We start from the raw sequence: 12,208 nt of genomic DNA on the forward strand, positions 1-12,208 counted from the left end.
TGTACAATTTTGTCTCTAGTGTCTTTGGACAGCTCTTTGGTCTTGGCCATGTTAGTAGTTGGATTCTTACTGATTGTATGGGGTGGACAGGTGTCTTTATGCAGCTAACGACCTCAAACAGGTGCATCTAATTTAGGATAATAAATGGAGTGGAGGTGGACATTTTGAAGGCAGACTAACAGGTCTTTGAGAGTCAGAATTCTAGCTGATAGACAGGTGTTCAAATACTTATTTGCAGCTGTATCATACAAATAAATAGTTAAAAAATCATACATTGTGATTTCTGGATTTTTTATTTTTTGATTATGTCTCTCACAGTGGACATGCACCTACGATGACAATTTCAGACCCCTCCATGATTTCTAAGTGGAAAATAGCAGGGTGTTCAAATACTTATTTTCCTCACTGTATATGCTTAAAGTCTATTGAAAGAAATACAATAAAATATACATAATTGTGTTTTCAGTAGTGTATAAATACCTTTCATAATGAACCATTTCGAACTACATACACCTCTTACATTTACATTTTTTCATTTAGCTTTTATCCAAAGCAACAATTGCTATTTATGTCAGAGGTCGCACGCCTCTGGAGCAACTAGGGGTTAAGTGTCTTGCTCAGGGACACATTGGTGGATGTGTCACAGTGGGGAGTTGAACCCCGGTCTCATATACCAAAGGCTGCATGCCTATATCCACTGTGCTATCACCACCCCTTTTACATGTTTCTACAGTAGCCCAAACTGCTCAGGGTGCGTTTTGTCACTATGTTGTACAAGAAGAAGAAGTTGTTGTAGTAGTAGTCTGGTTTATTAGAAGTAAGAACAGACGTGAAATTTGGACAAATGGAGGACCACACGTATTATTTAGACGACACAACAGAGTGTCAGCCACCGTGCAGCAGTGGCTGAGATGTTGGTTGCCAAACTTTTTTTGTCATTAAGGTACCCACATAAATTGACGGTCATTACAGCTATTATGACCTGCCACGTTGAGGTTTGCCATTTTAACCAGTGGAAGTGATGGTCAGTGCCTGCTGAAAATGAGAAGCGTGGCTTCTCTCTGGTTGGTACGGCTTCCTCCAAAGACAAGCTAGGTTGGGCTAGGCTAATTGGAGACTCAAATATGTCTTTAGTTGTGCATGTGAGTGTTTGTTTGTATATGTGTTGACCCTGCGATGGACTGGCGACCTATCCAAGGTGTACCCTTTCGACCAAGGTGTACCCCCTTGAATCTAAAACAGGATGTGAAGTTATTAAATGTTAAAGGTTCTAGCTGCCCTCAAGCTAATACTAGTCCTTGAATGTTAGCTTCAGCTTCATTGAGTCATTTCACATCCACTGCAGTTTCCTGAGCCCTGGCTCCTGTGTTTAAATCTGACAGAAATGTTACTACTGTAAGAAGCGAATGAAGAAGGCATCTGGTTGCTGTGTGCAGTGCTCTCATGGTCGCTGTCCCACTGCCTACCACCCTACCTGTGCCCAAGCTGCTGGAGTACTCATGCAGCCGGATGAATGGCCCTTTGTGGTCCATGTTACGTGCTGTCGTCACAAAGGCCCCGCTCAGATTGAGGTAAGTAGCCGCTGAGGATCTGGTAACCTCTGCTTTAAGGACTTACTTTGAACTAGAGATGCATTATTTAAAGGGCTGCACGATTTGAAGAAAAGGTCATATTGCGATTATTGTTGAGGTTGTTGTCTTTAATATTACTTGCTCACGGCCATAAATAACTTTTTGTGGTTCGTACTTATCTGTTTTAGGGGCATATGCGTGAGCCCGGTGTGGGCGGAGATAATGAGCAGACTGCAGTGCAAACTGAGAGGAGAGTCTAACACACGGCACACTTTTTCTGCTTAAATTGCACACTTTTTTGCGGTTATGTCATGGCACATGATGACATTGCGATTAGATTAATCGTGCAGCCCTGTACAGCACCGCACAGTTTTTACCCACAGGCCATCACTCTGATGAACAGTTAATGTCAGGTACTATCCCTGTGCAATAACCTTGTGACTGTAACATCTGCTTCTACCTATTTACTATTTATTTATTTATCATTGTTGGTAACTCAGTAGCTGCTGATACTCTGTGTGTGTGTGTGTGTGTGTGTGTGTGTGTGTGTGTGTGTGTGTGTGTGTGTGTGTGTGTGTATATATGTATGTATATATATATATACACCTGCCTCATGTACATAAAACAACTATCGTCTTGCTGTCTACAAATGTTGTTGTTTCTGTTTGTGTGTACTGTACACGGTGGTTTGTGTCTGTTTTTGTTGAGTTTGCTGTCCTATGTGTTTTTGCTTGTTCTGTGTATGTACATTGAGAGCAGTGTAAGACTGGAGTCAAATTTCTCGAATATGTACACATTTACCTAACCAATAAAAGTGATTCTGACAGTGTTGCATTAAGGTGCCCCACATGTCAGAGAATACTGAAGCAGTTTCCAGTCAACATTTGTAACTCCAAAAATGTGTTCTGTGTGTTCTCTGGCAGCGCAATAAAGCAGCCATGCATGAGCTGACTGTGGGACAGAAGGTGATATGCAAGCACAAGAATGGTCGCTACTACCAGTGTGACGTGGTGCAGCTGTCTAAAGAAACGTTCTACGAAGTCAACTTTGATGATGGTTCCTTCAGTGACAATCTCTTCCCCGAAGACATCGTGGTAGGTTTCACTAGTTTTTCTCAATCAAAAGCAGAGCTCGTGAATGTTGCTGTTGAAGAAAGAGTAAAAGGGGTTAGCCCTGGAGTTAGCATCGCCTTCTGTCATAGCTGTTGTCTTATTGGCTTTTATTCTGTCATCATCAAGGTAGTGGAGTGTGTGTTTGTGCTGGTACCTTGGCTGGTTTAGGTCTGTTATAGTCAGTGGACAGCTTTTAATATTCTTGATATTCCGTGCAGTTAGTTCATGGTCTTTAACGGCAACACAAGTTCAATGCGAGTGAGGTTGATCCATGTCTAGTTAGACTGTGTGGCTTAGTCTCTGTGTTTTATCTCTTGGTGCTGTTTGTTACCTCATTTTTAACTTAAGTCATAATTTCGGCAGCTGTTGTTTGTTTAACTCCAGCACACGAGTACTGCGTGAATGACTGAATTAATTTGACCTACTCAATAATGTCTACTCACACATTGTTAAAACAACAATTACGATATTATCGACGAAACGTATCACACACCCCTACACACAGAATTTTCCTTTAAAGTACAGAAGTGACAGAGGTTAACTATGGTCCTGTGGATTCCTGATGACTGCCAGTGGCAGTAAACAAATGCAGTGTTTCCACTGCATTGTACGGCTGGACTTGAATCTACACGCTTTCTTCAGTTCACCACAGCGGGGTTTTGTTGCCTGCCATATAAAAAAATATATTTTCAATTACGATTTTGACTTCCAAGGATTTTGAAAATGATAATCACAATAAAGCGATTGTTGTGCATCATTCAGTTTAGTAGTGAAGCTCTTGTTTTTCTTGCGTTATAAATCCAGTGCACCCCTCTCCATTAGAGAAGTGAACTTTTGCCCCTCCCTCAAAGCCCAAACTCACTCTCAGCCAGGCTGTGGTGTTAACTGTCAAGGTTCATTAGATTTGGCCTATGTCATTTTACATTGCATAAGTTAGCCCAGTGTCTAGCAGACTTTTCCTCTGATCACAGCTTAACAACTGAGAAACTGGGCATCGTTAATTTTTATTGATATTGATATTCTTATTGAGTAGGGGTGCAACAACTAATCGACGTAGTCGTCAAAAATCGATTATTAAATTCATTGCCAGTGAATTTAATAATGGATTCGTTCTTGACGTCAGCTTAACGGACTAAAGTGATGTGAACAGTAAAGTTACTAAAACAACATCAGCGCTGCAGTAACACCTTCACCACCTAAAACCTCCAGAGTGTGGCACTTCACTCTTCACTTAAAGGTTTAACTGCAGGGTCTGCAAAGCTGAGCTTTCCTGGAAACACCGGAGCATCTGAAGAGGAGGCGCGTAAAGTTGTTGCTCTGTGGATGATGAAGACTTGTCTCGGTAAGATAGATAGTGGGCTAGCTTCCCGTTAAAGCTGTGAGCTGTAACGGTTTCTATACAGTTTGCCTTGGACAATTTGATTGATTTTTAATGATGCTGAGAGTAGCACATTTATGATACACAACGGCCGCGTTCACATTCCAGATGTGCCCTGACTTTACAATCACAAACGATGCATCGCTCGTGGCAATGTTCCCAGCTGGAGAACGTGTTGCTGCAGAGTGCGCAAGATTAGACAAGACTTTCACAAGACAAGAATTTCATACTTTCTAAAGAAGAGAAAACAGTTCTCCTGTCAATGCAAGAGGTGGCTGCTAATCCGCCCCAAACTCCCTTAAAAAATCTGAGTTTTGTGAGTTGTTAGGGAAAAATATATAAACATGAAACACTGTCTCCTATAAAATCGTTAATTAGTAATTATTATAATAATTATTGACCCCCCTGTAAATTTGGCAAATTTAATGCATGACATTATTCCTTTCTTTGTATATGGTGTCAGTTTGTCCCGGTGTGTTGCAGTACTGGTGTGTAAACTGCTCAGTCACTAACTGCTGAGATCAGGACTTGATTTCAGAGGAACTTTCTGTTGCTGCAGCAGAAACGTTCATTAAAAGATGCATTTTTGAAAGCAGTATTTATTTTATTGTTGTGACTGTTAATTAGCACATGCCTAAAACAACCTCAAGTTTAATTTAAAAGCGGATTGCTAAATAAGACGCATTGTGTAATTTTGCAATTCATAATGCGAATAGTCGATTAGTTAGTTGCAGACCTTAAATCGAACTGCCACGCAATTTTTCAGATTTTCCCTATTTTAACTAAATTACTTTTAAATGCTTTGGTAATTTAGAGAAACTACAATCTGCTGTTTTATTTTACTTCACACATAAGATATACCTTTATTTTGTAGGGGAAATTCAAGTTGTGGCGATGCCGATTCATTTGTGTATCTGCCTCAGCATATTTTATGTTTTTGCTGCTGTTGTGCTTCATTAAGGTGTCGTGTTTAAACTGTGCGGTGCCAGTTGCCTCAGCAAACTTGGTTTTCCCTGCATGTTGTGGACCACATCTAGTGTAGCAGATACAGCTCATTGTTGGTGCTAAACCTAAGTCATATAAAGTCAGGGGCGGACTGACACAATAATTCTAGCTAGGAATTTGACTCCATCCCAGGCCAGGCCAGACCAGGCTCAGTAGAGCGACTATGTCAAGCCAGGTGTAAGTAATTCAGATAAATGCACGTCAACTGCTTTCTTCAAGAGACCACACGGTCGATCACAGATTTATTGATGCTAAAATGGAAAACACATGTGCAGCATACTTTGCACACAGTGAGTAACAGCCAGTAAAAAGCTTTACGATGAAAAAATGCACATAATATTAAAAGAAAGAAAGAAACACTGCCGTATTGTGGTTTTTAACATATAGTCAAGTTTGGTTATTAGCTGAATATCAAAGATATTCTAGAAATATTAATAAAAATTATTCATATTCCAAATTATTAATTATAATTAATAAATATGGAGCACCACCCTGGAATCAGGGACCAATAACCAAATATGAGCCAAGTATGATCAGTCTTAAAGGTTTGTCCACCTATAGATGGCAAACAGAGAAGGGTGAATCCGTACACTGGCCGTGGTAACCAACTCTTACTACAACATCATACACAAATAATCACAGGCAACAACTTCTTAAAATTATAATAGGATTTATTTAACTCAAGCATAGATCAATGATAAACAACTTCAGCAAGTAAATCACTATTAATTATTCTAAGCAAAAATGAAATAAAGTCAATAAACAAATCATACAACAAACGTGTGTGTGTGTGTGTGTGTGTGTGTGTGTGTGTGAGACAAAGGGGGAAAGACTAAGAGAGGGGGTGGATTCGACCACCCAGATCCGGTTCAAGATGGCAGTTCAGACCATCTCATTTCAGGATCAAGATGGCGGAAAATCACTCTCCCCTGAACTACAAAAAAATTGGAGACTCACTCTAATGCTAACCTGCTGTGGATCACAGGTCTGGTTAGCTTCAAAGATCACGTGGTGTGTTCATGTGGAGTTAGTAAGGAGGAGAGAAAGGCACAGGGAAACTACAGTGGGGAGAACAAGTATTTGATACACTGCTGATTTTGCAGGTTTTCCTACTTCCAAAGCATGTAGAGGTCTGTAATTTTTATCATAGGTACACTTCAACTGTGAGAGACGGAATCTAAAACAAAAATCCAGAAAATCACATTGTATGATTTTTAAATAATTAATTTGCATTCCTCCATAATTTTCACATGAAAATCATTGCAGCCTTCCCTTCATAGGTATGATTTTAATGTGATAAACCACATGGAAGTGTTGAGTGATGAAATTGTTGAGTTGAAAACATTATTACTAAAAAAGAGAAACTGAAAACAGTGCTGTAGACATGTACATTAAACTGAAATTACCATGTGAACTGTAGTGGGCTTCAGGTAATCCACCTTAGTCAATGTGTTTTTTTACCTGGCCTGTACTTGTTTTTTTACATGCGAGACTGTAAATTCTCATATCAAAACAGTTGCCATGACTGGATGTTATATATTTGATTTGTCCATTTATTTCACTGATGTACAACAGTACAGTTTTAAATTTGACATAAACAGATGATAAACTCTGAGGATCTTGATAGTTGTTGTTGTATGTTTGAAACAAATTTGCCTCAAGCATAAAAGACATTTACTTTTGCAAGCACAAGTGGAGGAAAGGTTTTATATCCATGTGGACCTATGTCTGTTTGTTCAGAACTCTGCAACATGTCTTGTCTGTTAGAGCAGAGACTGTGCTCAGCTTGGACCCCCGCCGCAGGGTGAAGTGGTTCAGGTGCGATGGACAGACGGCCTGGTGTATGGGGCCAAATTTGTGGCAGCTCATGCCATCCACATGTACCTGGTAAGATTTATCTTGTTTGTGTGTTTGTTTTGTGTCCCCTAAAAAAAGTTACTGCTGTTATTAATGTCACAATAGGCTATCTTAAAGAATGCAATTGCCAGCACAGAAAATGTTAAACAAAATGTGTAGCTAAAGGTAGAGGCAGGTAAATTAAATCTTTCTTCTCTCTGCTGCTTTTGATCATGGGATGGGTATTATGTTGCTACAAAGTTAGGTGACCCCTCATCTATAGGAGCACCTCCTAACTCAGTCAGTTGGGAGCTTTTTTATATCACTGGCATCTTTAAAAGGACATAGAAGATGCTCGATCAGACAGACAGCAGTTTATTCTGTAAGAGGGGTCTTTACCACTTGTTTTCTATAGGCAGTAAGCATGTTTGCTGCGTTTCAGCTGCTCGGAACAAGCTGCCTTTTTTTTTTTTTGTGTGTATAGACTTAAACAAAAAATGTAGTGCGGTGCGCCTTGTGTTTCGCAACCTGCATAGCGTGCTCTGTCTGCCCGGTGCTTCATAATTAGGGCTTAATAATTATTCAAATTTTATTGAAATCGCAATATGGCCTACTGAATTTTCAAATCGCAGGAGGTGAAGTATTTGCTCAAGGCAAAGTTGGTTTTAAATTAAATACTCTTGTGCTGCAGAGATGTCCTGGCCTACACATCATATTCTACAGACTTAAGAGAATGTTGGTACAGATTCGTTTTTTCCAAAAATCACAGTCAGTCAAATAGCATATTTAGTTGTTTTTAGAAATTGCTCCGCCCTACTTCATGTTTGTTTCCGCTACTGTTCTTAAGGTGTTATGTGATGCTGGCAACTGTCTTCTTTTCTTGTCTATCCCTATTTTTGGCTCTTATTATGAAGCACTTGATAAGCTTTGTGTTTGAAACATATAAATTTGTATGATTATGACCACAAGTGCACAGTTTAGCTCCATTTGTGTCCTGACCGGATTATTCACTATATTCCTGGAATGTAGGTGGAATTTGAGGATGGGTCGCAGCTAACTGCCAAAAGAGACGATGTCTATGCTTTGGATGAGGAACTTCCAAAGAGAGTCAAATCCAGACTGGTAAGTACATCCTAAACCACACAATTTTTATTCCACCCTATATGTTTGTCAATCCTGCAAGTTCATCTAACAAAGCATGAGTTGAAATTTGTAAAACCAATGAAAAGCATTGAGAAGATGTGGCTGTGTTGTCATGCAGACTTGTGTTTGTCTCTGCAGTCTAAAGCATCAGACATGAGATTTGACGGGATCTTTGAAGAGAAGGAGATCATCAAGGAGTCAAAGAGACAGAGAGTGATCAACTCCCGTTACAGGGGGGACTACATAGAGCCTGTGATTTACAGAGCCATCATGGAGTAACCCTCACTGCTGTCTGCTCGCCCATACACCACCAGCACTGACAGACTGAACTGTGCTCACTGTACCTTAAATTAGCAGCTAGCCACTGAGAGAGTGGAGCTCCAGATGACTTCCTTCAGGACCACTTTGGACTGTTATCTATTTTTTACTTCTCATTCATTCATCTTTGTCAAGTCAGAGATCGTTCTATTTGCTTTGTTAGACTTTGATCAAGGAAACAGCAGTATTTTGTATTAGAGTTTTACCACAGGACTCCACACCGTACAGTAGGCTGACGTCCAGCCCTCGCAGTACATACCTGTAGGAAGCAATATAAAAATGGCATTTGTTCAATAAAGTAGCATTTTGACAGTATATAAAGAAGACCGGAGTTCAACTTTAAGCTACAGTAATGTAAAATGAATTGTTTTTTAGTAAACATTTCACTTTCTGCCACTTGAGTGTTTACCTAAGTTTAAACGATAACATTAGCGTCATTTCATTTCTTTCCTGATGCCATTAGTGCCTATGATACGGAACCTAACAGTTAGCTCAAAAGTTCATCCTCATATTTAACTTTGTGAACGATAACATTGTGCCCTCAAATGGCTGAGTTCATTCTTTCAAACGAACAGCCTTCTTGCAATTATTCATTTAGTTCTTGTCTTCTCAACAAAATTTCATTTTATAATTCTGTTGTGTTCCCAAATGATGCATTTGTGGGATATTGTGTGCCGGAATTATCCTAAATGTTTTGGGCTGCAACAAGCAATTTTTTAATAATTAATCTGCCACTAATATATAACAGTTTGTCTATACAGTGTCAGAAATTTGCGAAAAATGCTCATCACAATTTCCCTGAGCTCAAACTGACATACTCAAGTTTTTCCCCCAGCATCAATATTTAGTTTTTATTCAGTTTAGAATAATATTAAAAGAAGCACAATCTAATGTTAGCTCGCCATGCTGAATTGGCTACATGGTTTCTTTTGCTCTTCCTCCTGGGCTTTGCGCATCTACTTGCGACACATGGACATAGATGATTTATGCAGTCAAAGAAAGACGTTTCCTATTAAATTACATTTGAAAATAATCAAATCAACATGAGGCCTGTCTCAACAGAGTGAAAAACGTCCTGTATCCAACCAGAAAGGTGCGGAATGGGTCAGGTAGCAGAGTTTTAGGCTTCATCAGCTCCATTTACTTGCTGTATGTAATTGGCTTTACGAACCATTTAATGACACACATCACTGAAAAAAGTGTTTTTGCTAACATGAGTTAGAAAACCATTGGCCTGGCTAGACTATTTACAGGCTTAAATCAGAAATTAAAATTGAACTGGTAATATCCTTTCATTAAAGGAATACTTCACCCAGACAGTTTGTATCAGTTAGCTACTTGCCTCTAATAGCCTGGAATGATGACAGAATGTTTGAACTTAGGGTCCTTCATGAAAAACAGACGTGGCAGCCATTTCTTGCAGCGATGAAGTTACAGATAGATTACAGCAAACACACACACAGACAAAAACACCTCAAGTACTGGCTATAGCTTGACGTTTTGCTATACTAGTGCAAGTACAGTTCCTGAGTTTCTGTACTTTTTTGATACCGTAATAATTTTGAAGACTTGCAGATTTGTGCCCTTTTTGGGTGAAACAATAGAAGTTTAAATTTTGTCTAAACACAAGTAGCTGCACATGAACTTCACATCACCTAATATTGGCAAAATATTCAGTTGTAATCAGGAACTATCTAATCATAGAGTTAGGTAAACAAGATTACAAATCTGACCAGCTTTTTGGTACCTTGCATCTTTCACAGCTCAATGCTACAGACACATTTTGGTTACAGTCCGAATATTTGAGAGTTTAGAAAATTCAGGGTTTTTTTAAACAAACATTTCTGATAAGGCCAGGGCATTCATTTGTGACCTTATAAAAGTAGTTTGATGGAATAGTCTTGTCTCAAAGGTCCACTTACTAGCTTTTGTTGGGGCTTTCAACTGCAATTTGAAGCTCTATAAAGACGTGCAAGTGGTCTTTGAGTTGAGATTATTCTGCTGGACATAAATTTGATATTTTAAAAAAGTGTGACCAAGGCATGTACTGAGCTGACATTGACATTTTACAGTGTAAAAATAAATTTAGGTTTGATACAATGTGCAATTTCTTTCATTTTTGGATGTTTTTACTGAGCAATTTTTCATATTGTTGTGATGTTTGGATCTCCGGACAACTTTAGTATGTCAAGAAACTGCTTGCCAAGACCTATTCCCTCTAAGCATTCCAGACTACATGGTTGTAAAATATGGAGACAAAAATAATAAGGATGAAGTATTTCTTTAAGTGGGAGCAATGCCGTTTAAACCATTGATTACGCTTTCTCTTTAAGTGTAACTATGAATTGCATTCCTTTACATTTAATGTAGAGCAAGTGAATACACCTTTTACATGTTGACTTGTTTTTACAAACCTATTTTTTAAGGTGCTTTGAGAAAGTAACATTGCATTACACGTGAGTCTACAGTAATACTGCAGAGGCTGAGGTTGATGATGGTATGTTCTATTTTTTTCTACAGGATATAGATGCATTTTAAAGAACCCATTCAGATTTTTTATTGCGCTTTGTCTACCCAGTTTTTTTCCTCACTCTTCTACTGAAAGATGTGCATTGCACTTTTATTTAAGTCCTGTTTGCAAGGACATTTGAATAGTGTGTGCTGCCATTGCTAATTTGTTTAAATCTGTTTTATAATGTTAATTGTACATTTATAAAATGTTTTATGGATTGTGCGCCCTTCCCTCTTGGCCAAGCTCATTGATCACATTGCACTTGCTACTGGGACATGGTGGCCTTCAGATGTCATCATTTGCCTGTGAACTTCTTGTTGTGGTGTGAGACTGCAGACAGAGGAACGCTACGCTAGTGTTCTAGTTAGTTGTTGCCAATTGAAATGCCCTTTCATCAGTCCAGTGAAGAATGAATTCATTTTATTCATGAAGTATCAACAGAGTTGTACATGGGGAGGGGGGGATTTTCTATTCTATTTTATTGCGTTGTTTTGTTAAACATGTTCTATGTGTATTTTCACAAAAATCTGTGAAATGTAAATGTCATGTAGTCTATTTTAAGATGTTACCTGTTGACGCAGGAGATGAGCTGTATGTTCTTGTTGTCTCCTGAAATTACTGAACTTCCAGATTATCACTCAAGCATTTTGTAAAATTTGTTTCAGTAAACACATTTGCTTGAGGTCTATTTATCCATCTTCATTCCTCATTAACTTCTGTATTTCTTTTCTCACAAGATACCCTTTATGAATGGTTTACAAGTTAGCAATTTTTGGGTTGCCATACTATGACAGATCTCTCGCTAGTGGGTCACTATAGTCAAGTGTTTGACAATAAGTCTTTCATCAAACTTCTTTTGTTTTTTTGCTTAAGTATACTGTTATTGTTATTATTTAACTGTTTTTGAAGTGGGGAAAAAGAAATTATTATTGACTGATATGATCTTGTAACATTACTGGGTGGATATCAGATTTTAAGCTAGCAAATAAAAACGAGCAGTAAAATAAGGCCTAAACATTAGCCTACATTTTTAGTGTTTTATTGTTTTGACGTGTTAAAATGGCCAAGCTTTGTGCAGCAATAGGCTGAAATAACAAGAACAAGTTATCTGTCTTTTTCCAAAGGATGCAGACAGGTAAGTGATAAATTAGCTATTAATGTTGGTTGCTGATTGAAAATATATTTTCCAGACCTGGCCAAAATGATAGAGATTACACAATGAACATGGTAAACGCACAATACAGACGAAATATATATCTTACAATTAAAAACGTCCTAAGTCATAGTCTGGACCGAAAAAAGGAGCAAACATCTTGCATAAGACTGAATAATA

General features: G+C 38.5%; 1 protein-coding gene across 9 annotated transcripts in view; it reads left to right on the forward strand.

Annotated features, from left to right (window-relative positions):
* Positions 1–11,558, forward strand: part of kdm4aa (lysine (K)-specific demethylase 4A, genome duplicate a) — a 32,876-nt gene extending 21,318 nt beyond the window's left edge. For 3 of the 9 annotated variants that reach the window (XM_046049159.1, XM_046049160.1, XM_046049165.1), the window contains 6 exons: positions 1,383–1,571; positions 2,495–2,665; positions 5,884–6,051; positions 6,834–6,953; positions 7,932–8,024; positions 8,184–11,558. In XM_046049159.1, coding sequence (XP_045905115.1) covers positions 1,383–1,571; positions 2,495–2,665; positions 5,884–6,051; positions 6,834–6,953; positions 7,932–8,024; positions 8,184–8,324 — 882 coding nt within the window. In that variant the 3' untranslated portion in view covers positions 8,325–11,558. The other 6 variants (XM_046049161.1, XR_006825065.1, XM_046049162.1 and 3 more) reach the window with 6 other exon arrangements.
* The last annotated feature ends 650 nt before the right edge of the window (positions 11,559–12,208 follow it).

This window comes from Micropterus dolomieu, linkage group LG05 (assembly GCF_021292245.1).
Source record: "Micropterus dolomieu isolate WLL.071019.BEF.003 ecotype Adirondacks linkage group LG05, ASM2129224v1, whole genome shotgun sequence".
In the NCBI taxonomy this organism is placed as follows: Eukaryota; Metazoa; Chordata; class Actinopteri; order Centrarchiformes; family Centrarchidae; genus Micropterus; species Micropterus dolomieu.